General features: G+C 47.7%; 1 protein-coding gene across 1 annotated transcript; it reads left to right on the forward strand.

Moving 5' to 3' along the window:
• The first annotated feature begins 5,883 nt into the window (after positions 1-5,883).
• Positions 5,884-18,603, forward strand: Pik3ip1 (phosphoinositide-3-kinase interacting protein 1). Its single transcript, XM_051200362.1, has 6 exons — positions 5,884-6,046; positions 6,887-7,003; positions 7,079-7,198; positions 8,137-8,337; positions 8,437-8,515; positions 16,999-18,603. Exons 1-6 carry the CDS (start codon positions 5,977-5,979, stop codon positions 17,201-17,203), a joined length of 792 nt encoding a protein of 263 aa, XP_051056319.1. The 5' UTR covers positions 5,884-5,976; the 3' UTR covers positions 17,204-18,603.
• The last annotated feature ends 395 nt before the right edge of the window (positions 18,604-18,998 follow it).

The raw sequence follows: 18,998 nt of genomic DNA on the forward strand, positions 1-18,998 counted from the left end.
GAGAAGAACATTTACAGGCTGGAGAGATGGCTCAGAGGTTAAGAGCACTCTCTGCTGCTCTTCCAGAGATTCTGAGTTCAATTCCCAGCTACCACATGGTGGTTCTCAGCCATCTATAAGGAGATCTGGTGTCCTCTTCTGGCATTCAGGCAGAACACTGAATACATAGTAAATAAATAAATTAAAAAAAACATTTACAAAGCTACATAAAATTGTACAGCACTGTGATAGGGGAGGTGTACACCTCAATGAATAAACTAAGAGTCCAAAAATAAATAAATCTGTGGACTACTAGTTTTCCACAAGTGTTAAGACCACTTAAAACAGCACTGAAATGCAATAAGATTTAAAAGTTTTGTTCGCAGAGGGACTATCAAGAAAGTGAAAAAGAAGGGGCTGGAGATTAACAATAGAGTGCTTGCTCAGTATTCAAGAGGACACAAACGAGGGGGTGGGGGACAGGGAAACACCTATAGGCATTAGTCACTGGAATTCCAGGGAGTCTCAGACACCCCGGGTCCTCCTCTGGCCTCATGCTGGGACTCTAACTCAGGTCCTCAAGCTTGCAGGGTTGTTATCCACTGAGCCACCCTGCCAGTCGCTTTCTTTCTCTCATTCTTTCCCTTGTCATCAGGAAAGAGGTCCAAAGCCACACAGAGAAACCTTGTCTCAAATAAACTCTAAGTATCTACAGTCTATGCTTACCAACTATCTCATGTTGAACAGCTAAGTTTACATTCTCTGATCTTGTCCCTATGATCCTGAAGAGTCTGTTTTCATAAATGGGAAAGCTATGTGATTTTTCTTCCTTTCTTCCCTCCTTACTTTCTTGCTCCCCCCCCTTTTTTTTTTTTTTTTTTTTTTTACTTTTTTTTGTTTTTTGTTTTGTTTTGTTTCTCAAGACAGGATCTTGTCTCAAACACATACCCCAAAATGCTGTCCTCCCTAACTGATGCACTTTGTAAGAATGTACTCAGTGCTGTGTCTTAAAAGCAGCACTGTCTAGAAAACATATGAGGGGCTACAATTTTTTTCAGCTTAGTCATTTTTTTTTTCTCCCCTTACTAATTAGCATGATTTGGATTTATTTCCCCAATAATAAAAGATTTGTAGCTAGGTGTGTGTATCTAGTAGCTGAGAGGTAGAAACAGGAGGATCAGTTGTTTAAGGTCAGTCTGAGACCCTGTCTATAAGTAAATAAGGATGTAAAGGGTTTCTCAGTCTTTTAAACGAACATTCTAATAGGTTTGATAACTAGCTTAAGGAAATCAGGCTCAGTTCACAGATACATCTGTCATTATTGATGTTTTGATCTTTTTCTCATCATGCACATTTGAATTTTTCTTCATGTGGTGGTGCATTAAGACTATTTTATGTCCTGTTATTCCAGATTTCCAATTCCTTCAGAAAATATTACTGCCATAATATTATATCATACTAGTCAAATGTTTTAGATTGTCCCCTGAAGACAATACAGTACATTTTATCAAACACTTCCAAGAATAGACCCCTGGTTTTGTATTAAATGAGTGCCAACCCAGAGACAAAACCATGTTATAATGTCAAGAAGTAGCCTCCAGAGCACTTCCCAACAGTCACTGCCAGTTCATTTTGATTACAGATATACTAGTCGAGCTGCAATAACAAAGGCATAAACGCTTTTTAGCTTCAGTTTTACTGGTTTTTTTTTTTTTTTTTAAATCAGCAAAAGCAGGTCAAGGTGTCAGTAAAACTCTTTAGAGTGAGATGTAATAGGATGACTCCAGCTAGTCCATCCACATGGTGTGCTATCAAAGTAGCTCTTGAGATTGTGATAGAAATATTTTGGAATATGCAAAATGTATTGGTGATACCAGGCACAGTGGTGTACTCCTTTGGGAGGCAGAAAGAAGCAAGTTCTCTCAGTTCAAAGCCAGCCTGGCCTACAGAGTGAGTTCCAGGGCAGCCAGGGCTACACAGAAAAATCCTGTTTCAGAAAACAAAACAAATTATAGGCAATGGTTTTATGATGCCTGCTAAGAAAATAGTATTTTAGTCAAAATATACAAACCCGAAGGCTATTTTTTTGAAAATATGAACTTCCATCTTATGTATGCTTAATATATAGTTTTGTTTGTTTTGTTTTGTTTTCAGTCTTAGGGATGGAACTCAGTCAGGGCCCTATGCAGGCTAGGTAATCACTCTGTCACAGAGTTACATGCCTGGTCCCACATTGTTGTTTAATAAAAATTTTATTTATTGTGTATGCATGTATCTCTGCAGGCCAGAAGAGGGCACCAGATCTCATTACAGATGGTTATGAGCCACCATGTGGTTGCTGGGAATTGAACTCAGAACATCTGGAAGAGCAGCCGGTGCCCCTAACATCTGAGCCATCTCTCCAGTCCTATTGTGTGGTTTTAATATTCATGTTCAATTATGGTATGTGTGTGTCTAAGGAGCATGTGAGTCCTGGTGCCTATGGAAGGCCGAAGAGGGTGACAGACCTCCTGGGCTCTCTGATGGTGAAATACTGGCATCTACACATGAGCATGGTAGACAGAAACTCTGAAAAAGATGTAGGTGCTGACTGGCCTGTACCAGCCTGTATCTATAATGGTTTCAGGAAAAAAAAAAAAAAACAGTCCAGCAGAAGTACATACTGAGGGTCAGAGGAAGAACATTAGATTAGATGCTAAGGGAGCAACCTCGAAGAACCTTTGCTACTCTGAGATTAAAAACCATACTTTTGCCAAGCATGCTGTCAAATGCCTCTGGTCTCTATATGCAACTCATTTTTATTTTTTTTATTTTTGAGACACAGTTTCTCTGTGTATCTTTGGCTGTTCTGGAATTTGACCTGTATACCAGGCTGGTCTTGAACTCATAGAGATCAGCTTGCCTCTGCCTTCTGAATGCTGGGATTAAAGGCATGCGCTACCACACCCAGACACATCTGTATTTTTAAGATAAACTGTCACTAAACTGGATTGACCTAGAACTTGATATGTAGCCCAGGTTGGTTTCAAACTCATGATCCTCTGTCAGACCAAGAATGGAGCTGTGTGACAATTCTGAGCTTGTGAGAAAACAAGAGTCCTGTGACTTCATTTTCTTTAAAACACAGAATTGTTCTTGAAATGTTTTTGTGCCTCTCCCAGGTGTAGGAGCTAGAAATGAGTTTACTCCAGCTGCTGATGCTCTATGAGAAAACGGGTTTTTGTTTTTTTATTGCCATGTGTGGCTTGTTCTTTGATTATACAGTTTTACTTGGGTGACTCTTCTTAACCCTTAGAGTATATATTTTCTGGTATCATGAGTAAATCTGGCTACTGCATGAGACTTTAGTTTGCTTTGTTTTTAGGCCCCACTCCCCCAGGTTCATGCTACCAACTAAAATGGTAAGTAGTGCTCTTACCTCACAGTCCTAAGCCTCTGAGGTACAGGTATGAACTACAGTACCAAGCTTGTGTGTGTGTATGTGTGTATTTTTTTTCTTTTTTCTTTTTTTTTTTTTTTCTGAGACAGGGTTTCTCTGTGTAACAAACAGTTCTAGCTGTCCTGGAATTTGCTCTGCAGACCGGGCTGGCCTCGAACTCAACAGAGATTGGTCTGTCTCTGCCTCCTGAGTTCTAGGATCAAAGGTGGGCACATGCCACCATCCAGCTTGTGAAAGTACATTGGTGAAACACGCTCCATTAATCTGTCTCTCACTTTGAATCACTTTCTTTTCTGTAATAATCCTGACCTTTCAAATAGGTCTCTTCCAACTAGAATTTAAACTTAATGACGGTACAGATTTCAAATATTTTGTTCACACAAAGAAGTCCCAGTATCTAGAAATACCACCTAGTATCTAGCAGTTTCCTTTCCCTTCTTTCCTTCCTTCCTTTTCTTTCTTTCTTTCTTTCTTTTTTTTTTTTTTTTAAAGACAGGGCTTCTCTGTGTAGCCCTGACTGTCCTGGAATTTACTCTGTAGATGACCTCCAACTCAGAGAGATCCTCCTGTCTCTGGGATTAAAGGTGTGCACTGCCACCACCCAGCATCTAGTAGGTATTTGTTTACAGAACTTTTTTTTTTTTTTTAAGTCAGGATCACATGTTACCTAGGCTGGCCTCAAACTCCTTATACACACCCAAGGGTGACCTTGAATTGCCTCCACTTCCAAAGCTGGAATCACAGGCTTACTCCCTACCTAGTTTGTGTTGTGTTAGAGATCAGACACACTCTCACCTGAGATGTTCAGAGGACAAGTCTCTGCATCTGAGTTGAAATCCTCATCATGCATATTAAAAGCTAGGCATGGCTGTGTGTGCCTTATAACCCAGCACTGGAGAGCATAGATAGACAGCAGGATGCATAGAACTGGGGTGTGTTGCCAGGTGATCACTTGCCAGCCAGCCTCGCTTAAATGTCCCACTTTGGTTCAGTAAGAAACCCTGTTTCAGGGCAGTGAGACACTGGACATCCTGCTCTGGCTTCCATACTTACACACATGGGCACATGCCACATACTCACATACCCTGCCCCCACACACATGCAAATTCTTTTGGGAGCATTTATTTGTACGAGTGTTTTGCCAGCATATATGATGTGTACCAGGTGAATGTCTGGTACCTATGGAAGTCAGAAGAGGGCACTGAATCCTCTGGAACTGGATATAGTTGGTTTTGAGCTAAATGCTGGTAACTAAACTTGGGCCTTTTGCAAGAAAAAGTGGTCCTAACTACTGAGTAATCTCTCAGCCCTGACATGTTTTTTAAAAGCACCTCTGGTGAGTTGGAGAGATGGTTCAGAGGTCAGGAGTACTTGTTCTTCCAGAGGACCTGAGTTGAGTTTCCAGTGCCCATATCAGCCACATTCCATGGCTCACAACTGCGTGTAATCTCTGTTCTAGAGGACCTGGAGCTTTCCTGTGGCCTCTGAGTGCAGACACAGACACACAAATAAAAATAAACCTTTTTAAGATACGTCACAGTCCAGTAACTTCTAAGAAAAATCGCATCAGCTTTCTACTATGATAAAGCCTATAAAGCTCGTTTAGCAGTGTTATTTTCCCCTCCCTACATTATTGTGGTGAGATCAAAACAGAGTCTCCCATTTCTATTCTGGGATTTGCCTGAGTCACAAGGTAGTCTTGGCAAATCACTCTGCTCTATCTCTCAGTTTACTGAGGCTGCTTGGGACCTTCAACTCAGCCAGCTAGAAAGAGGGCCCTTCTCCTAACTCCACGAGCCCCAAGTTACATGGATGTGGTTTAATGCTAGGTGTAAGTTACTGCAACTGGATTTCCCACAGACTGGGGTGGTGGTGGTGGAGACATTCTACTTCAGGGCTTGGTAGATATGGCAAACTTTACAATACAGCTAGCAAACCCAATGTTTTCATAACATGTATTTTCAACTAAAGATACCCTTTCTGCCATCCTAAACCTCAGATGTGAGTAAAGGAATGTGCCTGACCTGACCCTGGTATAGAGTTGCTTCCAGCCAGCTATTATTTGTGCTCCTATGTGGTCTTAAATGCCTGGTGCTTTTGTAGTCAGTATCATCTCTTATTACTGTGCTATGCCTTAGCACTCCTAATCCACCCCACTCCACGATGCCTTCTGGCACAATGACTCTGTACTCACAGATGGAAAAAGAAGAAAAGCTCTGGGGATGCAGTCGTGCAGGTCTCAAACGGATCTGCTGCTAAGCAAAGCCTGAACCTTTCTGCCATTCTCGGTTTGGCTGGGTTCCTCTCTTGGCTCAGGGTTAGTGATCTGGTATGGTCTAGGCGGCTTAGGACCCAGGGGGCGCCTTTCAGCTGAAAAACACCTCGGCTGCAGCAAGCTAGCTGGGAAGCTCCCGGGTCTAAAGAGAGGCTGTTTACCAGAAGAGCATAACAAGGGCCGGTCTCACTGCAAGGCTGGCAACTAGGAGACAAAACTGCTGCCAAGGAGACCCCATTTCGACACTGGCGGTTCAGTCACCTGCAAGCCGGAAGAGGCGAGGATGCTGTTGGCTTGGGTACATACATTTCTTCTCAGCAACATGCTTCTGGCAGGAGCCTATGGATCTGGAGGTGAGATTACAATTGCTTTTCTTTCTGCAACAACTTAATGAAGCAGAACGGGTAGAGCCCCTGATTTCCCAAACACAACCAGGCAGGCAGGGAAGGAAGCTTTTGGTTGTTTTCTTGTTATCCTACGAAAGCTTTCTTCCCTCTCTCTCTCCTCTTTGCCAGAGGCTTGCAGCTCCATCTTTGCCATTAAGAACAAAGACAAGTAGTCACTTTCTCTTTCCCTTTCCTTGTACATGAGTGGATGGAGCTCGGGAGTTCTTCGCCTCTCCTCCCCAGAGTCCTGCCCTTTTAAAGTCCTTTTGCTTGGTGTGGCGGGCACACAGACCTCCCTTCTCCAGCTTCCTCCCGTGGCTCTCTGCTGCTGAGGGGAGCGGGAGCTGAAGAGATGTGGCAGATTCCGTCAGCTGGAGTCTCGACTCTTTTGCTTCACTAAATCAAAGGCTTTTGTGGAATTGGGAGCTGGTGGTATCTGTTAAACTAGCAGAAGGTGGCCGCATCCGTGGAGAAGGGAACATCAGTTTATATAACACTGACTTCTCAACATTGGGATGACTTCCAGGCCTGACTGCCCAGAACCAAACTCGCCATCTCCACAGATTGACCTTAGGCAGGCCTCCTGCACCTCCATAGTGCTCTCAAGTCCAAGAGGAACAACCCCTTGCACTTGTGCAGGCTTGAAAGAAAGAAAGAAAGAAAGAAAGAAAGAAAGAAAGAAAGCTAAATCTGAGTGTGGTCTGTGGACCAGACGCTGCTAGGGGCATGACACGCGCTCTCCACTTTCACTCTGAGGCCAGAGAGCCACACTCAGGGTCCCGGGCGGGTTCCTCCTCCTCCTCACAGGCTGCTTCTGGGACAACGGCCACCTGTACCGGGATGACCAGCCCTCGCCCGCGCCGGGTCTCCGCTGCCTCAACTGGTTGGCCGCGCAAGGCGACCGCGAGTCGCCCATCGAGCCCAGTGAGTGTCCGCCGGGGAGGCGGGCGGGGATGGAGCGCGGCGGGTGCGGTCCTTGACAGCTCTTCTCCGCCCCAGGCCCCGGCAACCACAACTACTGCCGGAACCCGGACCAGGACCCGCGCGGGCCCTGGTGCTACATCAGCAGCGAGACGGGCGTCCCTGAGAAGCGGCTTTGCGAGGACGTGCGCTGTCCAGGTACCCGCCCTGGACCCCGGGGAGGCGACGCCAGCCCCCAGCGCTAAGCAGGGCGGTTACACCCGCCGCGCACGTGCGGCCGCTCGACGCCCGCCCCGCCCCGTCCCACCCCCGCGCCGCCCGATTGGTCGGAGCTATCTCCAGGCCGCGGAGCCCAAAGCCCATTGGCTGCCGCGGCATTCGGAGTGAGCTCATCCTCCGCGAGTGCTTGTAAACAAGGATGGGAGGCTGCTTGCTTCTTCAGCGAAGCGCCCCACCGGCTAGGCACCAGGCTTACAATCCTGGGAAGACGCTGTGTGAGGGAACTGAGTCACCCAGAAGTTCTGAGACCTGCCAGAGGCCATGGGGGTGTACGGATTTGTATTCAAAACTCTTAGGCTTCAGAAAACTAAGAGAGTTGTCTACGATTAAATGAAATGATCAGGGTCAAGCACTTAACACTGGGATTGCCACAAAATCTTGTGCTCAGTGTGGACTGTCTACTGAAGATGGGGCATCCTCTGGAGAATCCCTCTGGCAAGCCCCGCTGGGTGTTGGGAAGTATTAAGGACTTGAAAAAACGAGTGGAAAGCAGGAAAGAGGCTGTTCCTTAAGACACTTTCCTCACATTTGCCCCGTATCATCACATCTCATCACATTCAAGCCTGATCTTGCCTCTGGGGCAGGCAGGGGAGTTGTCTTCTCCATTTTGTTTTTGAGGCATGGTCTCACTGGGCAGTCCTGGCTGGAATGGGACTCACAAAGATTCTCCTGCCTCTGCCTCCTGAGTGAGCTAATTCAGGTGTTCACCACCATTCCTGGCCTGGGACAGAGATTGATTTCAGTCTAGCGGAGCATTTTAAGGTGGACCCACTCCCCTAATGCCCCCAACACAGGTTTAGCTGTAGAATGCACTCAAGGCAATCTTTGATGCGAGCTATTTCTCACCTCACCTCCAGAGACCACTTCCCAAGCACCTTCAGCTTCTACAACAGAGCTCGAAGAGAAGTCCGAGGCACCAGGTGACACAGAGGCTCAGGTGTTCCCTCCTGCTAACGTCCTTCCAGCAAGGGGTGACGCAGCAGAGGTGCAGCCAGTGATTGGAATCAGTCAGCGTGTGAGGATGAACTCCAAGGAGAAAAAGGACCTGGGAACTCTGGGTATGGCTGCACCACTGCTGCCTTTGTTGGAATTCATTAGATGATGTCATTTGCTGATTGGGGTGTGGCTAATAGGACTTTGTGTCCTGTCCCCCGTAGGCTATGTGCTGGGCATTACTATGATGGTGATCATCATTGCCATTGGAATTGGCATCATCTTGGGCTACACTTACAAGAGGTGAGTAGTGTCTCTTCCTGGCTTTCTTGGAATAGGGCTAAGGAACAGACACCATATCAGATCAACTTATTGCCGTCTTTCAAAAGGAAGTAAGATCTGAAGGAAGAAAAACCAGCTAGAGTTGAGATTTGCTTTTGGTTGCTACCAGCCAGAGCAAACACTTGGATACTGATACCACCCCCTCCTCCAAGGTTCCCCCCCCCCATCCCTAGCCCAGACTGGCCTTGAAGGAGTAGTCTCAAACTCATAATCCTCTTGCCTCCACCTCTTGAGTAGTGGGAGTTATGAGCAGGTGTCACCATTTTCTGAAGGAGGCCAGATTCATTTTGTTAAATTTTAAAATTCTGCTACTGTGCTGGGTGTGATAGTGTATACCTGCTGTAATCCCAGAACTCAGAGGTCTGAGGCAGGGGGTTTACAAGTTTGAAGACTGTACGGCCTTGTCTCAAGAAGAGGAGAAACCCAAACAGGGTTTCTCTGTGTAGCCCTGGCTGTCCTGGAACTCACTCTGTAGATCAGGCTGGCCTCAAACTCACAGAGATCCATCTGCCTGCCTCTGCCTTCTGAGTGCAGCTTCCTGACCAAGAGTTATTTTTATCTTCCTTGCTTGAGTTTGTTTTGTTTTGTTTTGTCTTGCAAGTAATGTATGTCTGTATACCCCATGAGTACTTGGTGCTTAGGGAGGCCAGAAGTGTATTTGAATTCCCTGGATCTGGAGTTACACACAGTGAGCTCCCCATTGGGTGTTGGGAATTGAACCCCTGGTCCTCTGGAAGAACAGCCAGTGCTCTTAACTGCTGAGCCATCTCTCCAGCCCTAAGACATGGTCTTTAAGCTCAGCAGGCAGGAGGTGAATTGTCCGTATTTGTAGGTGGATCTGGGTGACAGAGTGAGACCATGTGTCAAAACAAAACATTCTGCTACTGGAAAAGATTCCTAGGCCCTGGTCTTGCAGTCTCAGTTGAGGCTTAAATTCCTCAGTGGGATGCCTTTTAGGGTAGGAAGAGAAAAAAAAAAAAAAAAAAAAAAAAAGAAAGAAAGAAAAGAAAAAAGAAAAAGATTACAAAAGAAATCCATTTGCTACTCCTTACCACATAGGAAAGTACAAGAGGCTTGGGAAGCAGGGACAAACTTGTAGCTGGACCACAGGAGGTGGGGTGCTTATTTTGAAAGGTCTCCTGAGAAGCCACATGGGGCAGGTCTCTCATAATCGGTGATGTGTGGTTCTAAGAGTCAAACAGCCGGTTGTCAGAACCGGCTGTTAGACAAAAACAGGGTATTTGACTTCCAGCCCCAAGGATCAGCTGTATTTCTCTGGCCCAAGAAGCCTTCCTATAAAGGAAGCTTCCTGAAAAGGGAGCTACATTGTCCAGCAGTGAGAACTACTATCTGAGCCACAATGAAGTGTCTCCCAGCCATCTTTTTATAAACCCAGTGTGTTCTTAGAGGTACTGGACTCAGCCAAATTACAGATTGAAAGGGGAAGTGTTGGATAATCACCACATCAGCAGCAGGTGTCAACTGTTGCTGCTGCTTTAAAGGCTTGGCAGGTCCCAGCTTCATGTTTTTGTTTTGAGACAGGGTCTCATGTAGGTCAGGATGGCCTTGAATTTACTACATGACAAAAAAAAAAAAAAAAAAAAAAATTAAAAAAAATGATCTTGAACTTATTGTTGGTGGTGGAAGAGGAGATAGAGGTGGCTTTTTGTTCTTACTTTGTTTTTGGAGACAGGGTCTCCCTATTTAACTCTGGCTGGCATGGATCTCTCTCTCTAGGTAGATCAGTCTTGAACTCACCGAGGAGTGCCTGCCGCTCCCTCCAGAGTGCTGGCCTTAAAGACACCAAGCCTGGCCCCTTGTACTTGTAACCCTCCCGCTTCCTCCTGCTGAAGGCTGAGGTTATGCTCACAGCCACTCTTAAGAGATAAATGCTGTTCTTCTTCCCAGCTCTCAGAGAGGAAATGAGGCAAGAAAGAATAGGTGCCTTGCCTGAGGTTATACATCCAGAATAGGGTAGAACAAACAGACTGCCAGGTGTGTGACTGTGTAGGTCGCTTTTGTTAGTCCAGAGCATTCTTGTGGGGGCAAAGGTGTGTGACAGCTTCGCTCTGTGCATGGCACAGTGAATGGTTCACAGATAGTCCTGTTGTGCTTGTCTATAAAACGTGGGTACTTGTTATTTACCTTTTCTGGGCCTCCGTTTACTCGTAGGTGAGGAGGTAGGGATGATGACTGTGCAGCTCTGATGCTTCTGGAAAGGACACTGTTTGTTGTTCCTTAGGTACAGTTATAAGAATAAAAGCTGGAGAAGGGGGTAGTGGTGAGGGTCCTAAGGTAAGGGACAATGTGGGAGAGCATAGCAGGTGAGGGTGACCGAGGGGGAAGGGAACAACACGCCAGGCAGATAGAGCTTAAATGCTGAGTTTATTTAGGAAGGGGAGTGAGGGAGAAGGGAAGAGACATAGAGGCACCGGGAACAGAAGAGGAGAGGGGGAGAGAGAGGGGAAGAGAAAAGGAGGGGGTAGCTGGTGACCAACCGAAAGCAGGAGAGAGAGAGAGCAAAAGAGAGCATAACTGGCGGGGTCTGACCTTTAAAGGGTCCTTTACACCTGCCTGCAGACTAGTATTCATGGAACCCTGGGATGACCAGAGTACTGAGTGCATTCTGCCAGGTGACAGGGGCAGGCCAGTGTAATGCCTCAATCCTTACACTGTTGACTGTATTGGTTTAAATCCCAGCTCTCCCATTTGCATGAACAGATGGTTTTACTTGTTTCTCTGATTGTCCATGGGTCAGAGAGCAGAGAGGTTCAAAGTCAGGAACCATTGGCCCAAGAGAGCATCCTGACTCCCAGACTGAGGTTGTGGTCCACCTGGAAGTCCAGGGGCACCTGCTTGCTCACTTGAAAAATGAAGGGACAGAGTAGTTGCTCTGCCCTAACAAGCCATTGACCCACACCATGCTGAACTGAGCCCTGAAATACTCCCCTTGTCCTCAGCCTGGGGCAGCATTTGGCTGCTATCCAATCCGTGTCAGTTTCCAGACCTTTCAGGTGCTTGAAGTAACTGCTTTTAATTCCAAGCTCAGCTGGTGTCCAGTGTAGAAACTAGGTCTTTTCTCTTTTCGTCATCTTACTCTTTTAGTCAGTCATGGGACTGACATGTGACCTTGAGATTACTTTCCTGTAAACTCAGGGGAAGGCACTAAGTCACCAGACTGTCACTAACCTCAGACCACCCCTTTCCTTAGCAAACAAGCTCTGAGAACAACCTGTTCAACAGGAAACCACATGCAGGGGAGAAACAAGCTTCTAGCCTCATCTTCCCCCCAGTAAGCGGATAGATGTCAGGGCTACAGCAGGAACGTGAATGCCACTTCAGGTGGCCTTTGCTTGGTGGGTATCTTGCCTGTTAAATGGGGATATTTCTCCCCATACATTCAGCCACCCAAAGGTATTGTTAAATGTTGTATGTAAGCAGCAGAACAGTAATCAGATACAAATCACAATAGCAGCTTCTTGTTTCATATCCTCTTGGTAAGTCAGGCCCTGCTGTACCCCTGTCCCTGATCTTGCCCAAGGCTCTTCCTAATGAGGAGCCGAGGCCTAGAAGAGTTAAAGTACCATGTCCTAGGGGGCCAGACTTTATGTTGTTGTGTGTGTGCACATTTCTTCTTTTTTGTTTGTTTTTCAAGACAGGGTTTCTCTGTGTAGCCCTGGCTGTAATGGAACTCACTCTGTAGATCAGGCTGGCCTCAAACTCACAGAGATCCACCCGCTTCTGCCTCCTGAGTTCTGGCTGGCTCTTGTTTTGAGATAGGGTTTCACTCTGTAACCCAGGCTGGCTAAGGACTCCTCTCTCTCTCTCTTTCTCTCTCTCTCTCCTTTTTTTATATGTGTGGATGGATGTTTTACCTGCATGTATGTCTGTACCATGTGCATACCAGAGGGGTGTGAGCAGCCATGTGGTTACTGGGAATCAAACCTGGGTCCTCTGAAAGAGCAACTCATGCTCTTTACTGCTGAGCCAATCTCCAGCCATGGCCAGGAATTCTTGGTCTGTATGTCTCAGCTTCCCTGAGTGCTGGGATTACAGGTATGAAGCATGAGCCACCATGTCTGGCTGCACAGGAAGATACATCTAAAGGCTGTCAGTTATCTCCAGAAAATCCATCAAAGCCCAGTAGCCCCATCTAAATTTACCCAGGGCAGTAGGAAAAAGGGAAACTTCTCAAAGAATGACAGTTTAGAGAGCAAAAGAAAGGAGATCTTGTTCTGGAATACCTTCCTCTTGTGGATGCCGTACACAGGCACGTTATTTACCTTTGCTGTGCCTGTTTACTCACCAGGTAGGGAGTGAGCTATGATGACCCCCGCCCTCAGCACTGATGTTTAGTTAGAGGACACTATTGCTTGGTTTAAATCCTAGCTCTACTTTGGCTTAACACTTCTCTCCCTCTCGGCCCCTTCTCGGCCTTTTCAGGTCTGAGATGGTAATAGGTAATAGGACATAGGTCTCATGAGGATGGAGTCAGTGAGCTTTGAGTGTACAAGTTGTGTGCCTGTACGCTGGCCACCACGGGAAACTTGCCCAGCTTCCGGTGTGCAGGGTGGCACAGCATGGCTTCTGATTTGGAAAACAGCAGCAGCTCAGAGTAATCATTGAAGAAACCTGCACTGCTTTGAAGAGGTCGCCCTTGTTTCCATAACCTTGGGGTAGGAAGCCAGAGGCAGGCTTCTCTCTGGCCAGCCCAGCTTTCATATATGGCCCCAGAGCAGTCAGGGTAATTCCTACAAGTCTTGAACTCAGGCAAGGCCACAGACAGGGCTTGGCTGATGGAAGGAGCTTCCCAGAGCTGGGAAGGGTGGGCAAGCACCAGTTCCTTCTGGGAGGAAGAGCTAAAGGTGGGGGCAGAAGGGAGGGAACTCAATTCAGCCGGGCCTGGAGTCGCAGCCAGGCAGTTGGCCCAGGCAGCTCCCTGTCCCTGCTGAGAGCTGTCTTAGCTCTTATTCTCTGATAAAAAGGGAGGGAACCGGTAAGTCGACACCATTTCACCCCCTTGGGAGAGAAGCTCAGTCGGTGAATAAGCCTTTGTTCTATCTTGGCTGCCCAACCACAGCCAGACGGTCTCCCGCCCCCACGGCAGTGAGAGGGTGCTGGGCCGCCCAATGGTCAGTTTAGCAGGCCTGGAAGCATCAGCAAATTCATCTCCAGGATTCCCAGGCAGCAGGCACGTGGGGCCAGGCATTCTTCCAGGCTCCTAAATGGGTGGGGCCAATCCAGGCTAGTCACTGTGTCTGCTGCCTTTAACCTTGGTTGCTCTTCCAGACCCACTATCCCCATTAACAGAAATTGATTTTACCCCCGTAGACGTGTGTGATGAGGCCTAACTGTTATCAGCCGCTCAGAAGGCTACAGACACACGCTTCATAAAGGAGGGTGACGGAAAGCAAGGCTTCTTCATGTAGGAAATGGGCGATGCTTGTGTGTGTGGCACCTGTCCAAGGCGGGGTTGTGCTTCTCTTCCTGGGTGATAGGACACTCTTGGTACCTTGGTTAGGTGTTCTGGAAGTCACAGGTTCCTGGCTTGATTTCTTCCTCCAGCCTTCTTGTAGACTTGGAATTCTAGCCTCTGGCAAAAGTAATTTTAACATTTCATTTTTGTAAATCACTGCTAGCTTGGGGAGGAGGATCCCTTACTAAAATTACACCAGGCCTTCCAAATGTTTCTGTGTGAGCAGTCTTGAAGAAAATGGCTTTTTATTATTCAGATGGGTGTTTTCTTCTGAGGGGCAGCCGGCCACAGCTGATGGATGACTCAGGATGTGAGGGAGGGAATGGTTATTCTAGAGGGCCCTCTCTCCATGAACTGTATACCTGTTTTTGCCTGTGGGTGCTCTGGGAGGTTTTCTGCTGTGGGAATTGATACTCAGTACAGATGCTAATCAAAGAATGGGCTAGGCCTGGGCTTACATGTTGAGAAACTTGGTTGTCCCTGTCCCCCAGGTACCATAGGAGGATGAGCTCACGGACCACCTGTGACCTTAAATTTGGGATCATATCTCAGGTGGGGGACTTTTATCAGAACATCCAGGGCTCTGGAGATTATCATGTCCCAGCTCCTTATTTTAAGACAGTGAAATTAAAGCCCAGAGAGGAGGGTATTACTAAGTCAGATGAAGAGTTCTTGCCTTGGCTAGGTAATAGGAGAGGTCTTTGAAGGGAGATGAAGGCAACATTGCCCTGTGAGTCATACATAACCTAGGAGTCCACACAACAGAGCTGCACTAGTGTCAAAGTTATTTCACATAATCTTTGAGGCAGAAGAAGAAACCAAGGCACAGAGAACTGTTTTGCCAAGTGTTAAACAAATAGGCTGAGCTGGAGCTGGGATACACAGTGAGGATGATTGGCTAATTGAGAGAGGCCCGAGGCTCCTGTGCATGTGTCCTCCAATACCCTGTTCTCTAGCTTTTATCACTGGACATCACATGATGGGTGCAGAATGCAGCTGGTCATAGATATATATGTCCTGAGATCTGTGTTTTGTTTCAGTTGGAGGGCAGGCCTGGGCAGGGCAGGGAGCAGGGAGCAGGTTCTCTTGGAAGGAAGAGGCCCCTACTCTGCTGGCTTGTGATGAATGGGTTCCACAGCACACAATGGGCAGGACCATCTTAGAGATGTAGCGGTCTTTGATGACTGGCTTGGATGACTTGCCCTTGTTGCTCTTGTGGTCCACCTCTCCTTCACATTCCCCACACCATGCTGCAGTCAGGGCCCATTGAAGTCCTTCACTGGCCCAGTACTGCTTCCTCATCCTCCCACTTCTGCAGTCCCTGGGAAGGAGGTCATCTCACTCTTGGGTTCTTTGAGATTTGTGGCCAAGTTTCCCTTGACCACGCCCTCCTCCACTGCATCCATCTGTCCTCAACTCCAGAGCCCTCTGTTGTTTTTTCACCAACTTAGTTCATGTCTCCTTCTGACAAGGTTTCCCTGGCAGCTGAGCCCAAGTTGTTGGCTTTAAAGGGTCTGCCCTGGGTTCTGTACTGGTTCTGGCATGCAGTCTATTGGACATTAGGGGGCTGGGTTCTGTGGGAAGCATCCTACATGTGCAGTTAGAAGACCTAAGTTTGAAGCCAGATAGTGGTGGTACTGCTCGCCTTTAGTCCCAGTAGAGGCAGGTGGAGCTCTGTGAGTTTGAGGCCAGCCTGGTTTGCAGAGCTAGTTCTAGGATAGCCAAGGCTACACAGAGAAACACTGTCTTCAAAAAATCAAAAATCAAAAACAAAAAACAAAGACCCAAGTTTGAATTAATCCCCTGTACCACTATGCCTGCCTGGGGCTGACTCTGGGTCACAACTTCTCATAACAGCAGCCAGAACACAATAAACTTGTTGGAGCCTATCCTGCATCCTTGGAGCATCCCTTAAATGCTCTAGGCCATTTCTTTGTTTATAAAATGATCAAGAGCCGGGCAGTGGTGGTGCAAGCCTTTAATCCCAGCACTCGGGAGGCAGAGGTAGGTGGATCTCTGTGAGTTTGAGACCAGCCTGGTCTACAAGAGCTAGTTCCAGGACAGCCTTCAAAGCCACAGAGGAAAAAAAATTTTTTTAAGATAAAATGACCAAGAATTAAGTCTTCAGGCTGAATGGAGAATGAAGTGAGATGATTCATACATATATACATACACACATACACACATACCCCTGCTACATACATACCTACACCTATCCGGGCAGAGTCAGTAGTGTACATAAGCAGAGCAGCACTGTGGCTCAGATGGTCACTGAGTATCAGGAGAACCCAAAGTAAGGCATTGACAAATCTGAGAAGTTTAATAGCCATTTTCATTGGTTTCCCTTGTTCTATACAGCCCTGAGTCATTTTGCCTCTGAATGGGTTGCGAATGATCCAGTTTCAGCCTGAGCTCTCACTTTCCAAGCCTATAGGACAAGAAGGCAGTCTTTAAAACAAACAAAAACTTGATTTATGGTAGAGAGGGTACATGCCCGCTACTGCTGGTGTAGAGGTCAGATGGGTTCTATTTTGAACTCAGGTCATCTGGCTTGCTGAGCCATCTCACCAGCCGGAAGGAGGCAGTCTTGTAACAGGATGGTCTGGTCCGTTTTCGGGACAATTCTATTGGGAAGCTAGGGTACTTCTTCGGGTCTCTGGGACCCCTGGGTTGAAAACAAAGGCCAGCCTTCCTTTAAGTTTCTTCTACACTGTCCCCATTGAGTCTCATGCAGCAGCCACCTCCGCCTTACGGTAAAGGAGCAGAGAGACAAGAGCTGGCAGCAGCTTGTGGGGTTTTAAGGCAGCCTGGGGGATGGCTCGCCAATGGCTTGGGCTTGGGCTGGTGTTAGTCCTGGCTTGGTCAGGTGATTCACCGTCACCAGGGTGAACTCCTGCTCAGGCTTTGGGGAGTTGATTGAGCAAAGCCATGGTAGAAGTACAGCCTGAGTGTTCTCTTCTCCTGACAGGGGGAAAGACCTGAAAGAGCAGCAGGAACAGAAAGCCTGTGAGAGGGAGATGCAGCGAATCACCCTGCCCCTGTCTGCCTTCACCAACCCTGCCTGTGAGATCATGGACGAGAAGACTGTCATTGTACACAGCAACCAGACTCCTGCTGACCCTCAGGAGGGCAGCACCCTCCTTGTGGGCCAGGCTGGCACCCCTGGGGCCTGAGCCCCTGCAGTGGGCAGGTGCCCATCATGCAGATACTGGTACAGGGCAGGCTACCCACCTGCAGCTGGGAGGAGCTGCATTTTGTGTTGTGGTTAAAACCCTATCCCATTTTTCTTTTGAGGGGGCGATGTGACTCCTCATGACACAGCAGAAGCAGGTAGCATCATAGGTGAGCGTGAGGAGGCTGGGTAGGGTCCTTCGATGCTCCTTTTCTATCCCTTGGAGCAGAGTTTGCCTGTGGATAGGGACTGGCACAGTAACTACAGTGGTGCTGTGGCAAATAAGGGCTTCCACACTGCCTGAGCCAGGGAAAGACAGGGAGCTTGCCAAAGCTTCTCTCCGCTGTCCACTTGTGGGTTCAGCCTCTGCCTTTCCACTTGTCCCCCAGGAACTAGATGGCGTCTACTGTTATCCATAGTGAAGGTCAAACAGGTCATGCATGAGGCAGCATTAAAATACACACACACACACACACACACACACACACACACACACACACACACACACACACAGTATTTTGGATGGAAGGTCCCTTCTCACTTCTGAGAACCAGAAATGAATTTGTACAACAGTCAGAATTTTGGGCTGCAAATGGGTTCTAGATGAGGGCTGTTGGGTGTGCTGCAGCTTGCTGGCAGTGACGTGCCTTGACAACTGTGGGCCGGGCCTGGGCCCAAGGGACTCTTCCTGTTTTGTAAGGAAATGAAGGGAAGAATCGCACTAAACATTCCGCTTAGGAAGCCACAGAAGGGCCCCACTTCCACCTTCAGCCTCAGCTGTGGGCGTCCAGACTGCCTCTCTTCAGGGGTGGACAGAACGTCTCCGTTTTGTGCTGTTAAGAGAATAGCCTGCTAACCCATGGGAATTACACGTGTTGGCATCTGGCAAACCTAGAGTAAGCCTTGGCAGTATACCTTAGCTCGCAGGCAGCGGGATGGCCTGTAGGCCAGTGCCTTCCCTTGGGGCTAGGATTGCAGCCTGTACAAAACAATCGCCCAAGCACTGGGAAGGACCTTAAGGGTTTTCAGGTCTTTCAGACTGGGTCTGCAGAGAGGGAAAAGGGTCCTGCCCAAGATCAAAGCAACTTCTGGATGGCCAGGAGTGTCCCTCTTCCTGGCCTTGGCTGTGTTCCCCAGCCAGGAGCCCCACTACTGTCCAACTCGGGAGAGGGGTGGGTGGGGTCCACTCCCTTCACCAGGCTGCTCTCCGGAGCCATCTGTTGAAGGGGCCTAGACCTCAGGGTTCCCATAGTGGAATAGACTATGGGAAAAAGACCAGTACTACTTCCTACTTTTCTATGAAAGTATTTCTGTTTGTCTGTTTTATATACCTCATTCTGACACTGTGTATGAACTGTGGGGAATTGCTCTGCATTTGACTTCTATAAACACAAAACACAACTCTACTTGCCACATTTTTGTGGTGCTGGGAATGCTCCCCCCGGTACCTTTGCCTTCTCCATCACCGTCGCCCAGCCACAGGGAGGTAGTAATAGCCCACCAAACTGCTACACATTGCAGCACCCTCCCCCCAGTCAAGGTCACCATGAATATCTGAAGCCACGAGAAGTTATCTTTAAAGTTTTCTCCCCCGTAGTGTTTTTTCCAGGGTAGAGGAATTAGGACGAACCCTCCCAGCAGCCTTTGTTGTGGACTAGAAACAAAGGGGCCAGTGGCAGTTTCATAGCAGCCGAAGGACAAACAGCTAGATGGGCTGTCTGGGACTGAGGATGGCGGTTTTGATTTTATGTATGAGTGTTTGGCACATATGCCGGCACACCAGAAGAGCGCATACC

This window comes from Phodopus roborovskii, unplaced genomic scaffold, assembly GCF_943737965.1.
Source record: "Phodopus roborovskii unplaced genomic scaffold, PHOROB, whole genome shotgun sequence".
NCBI classification, from domain to species: domain Eukaryota; kingdom Metazoa; phylum Chordata; class Mammalia; order Rodentia; family Cricetidae; genus Phodopus; species Phodopus roborovskii.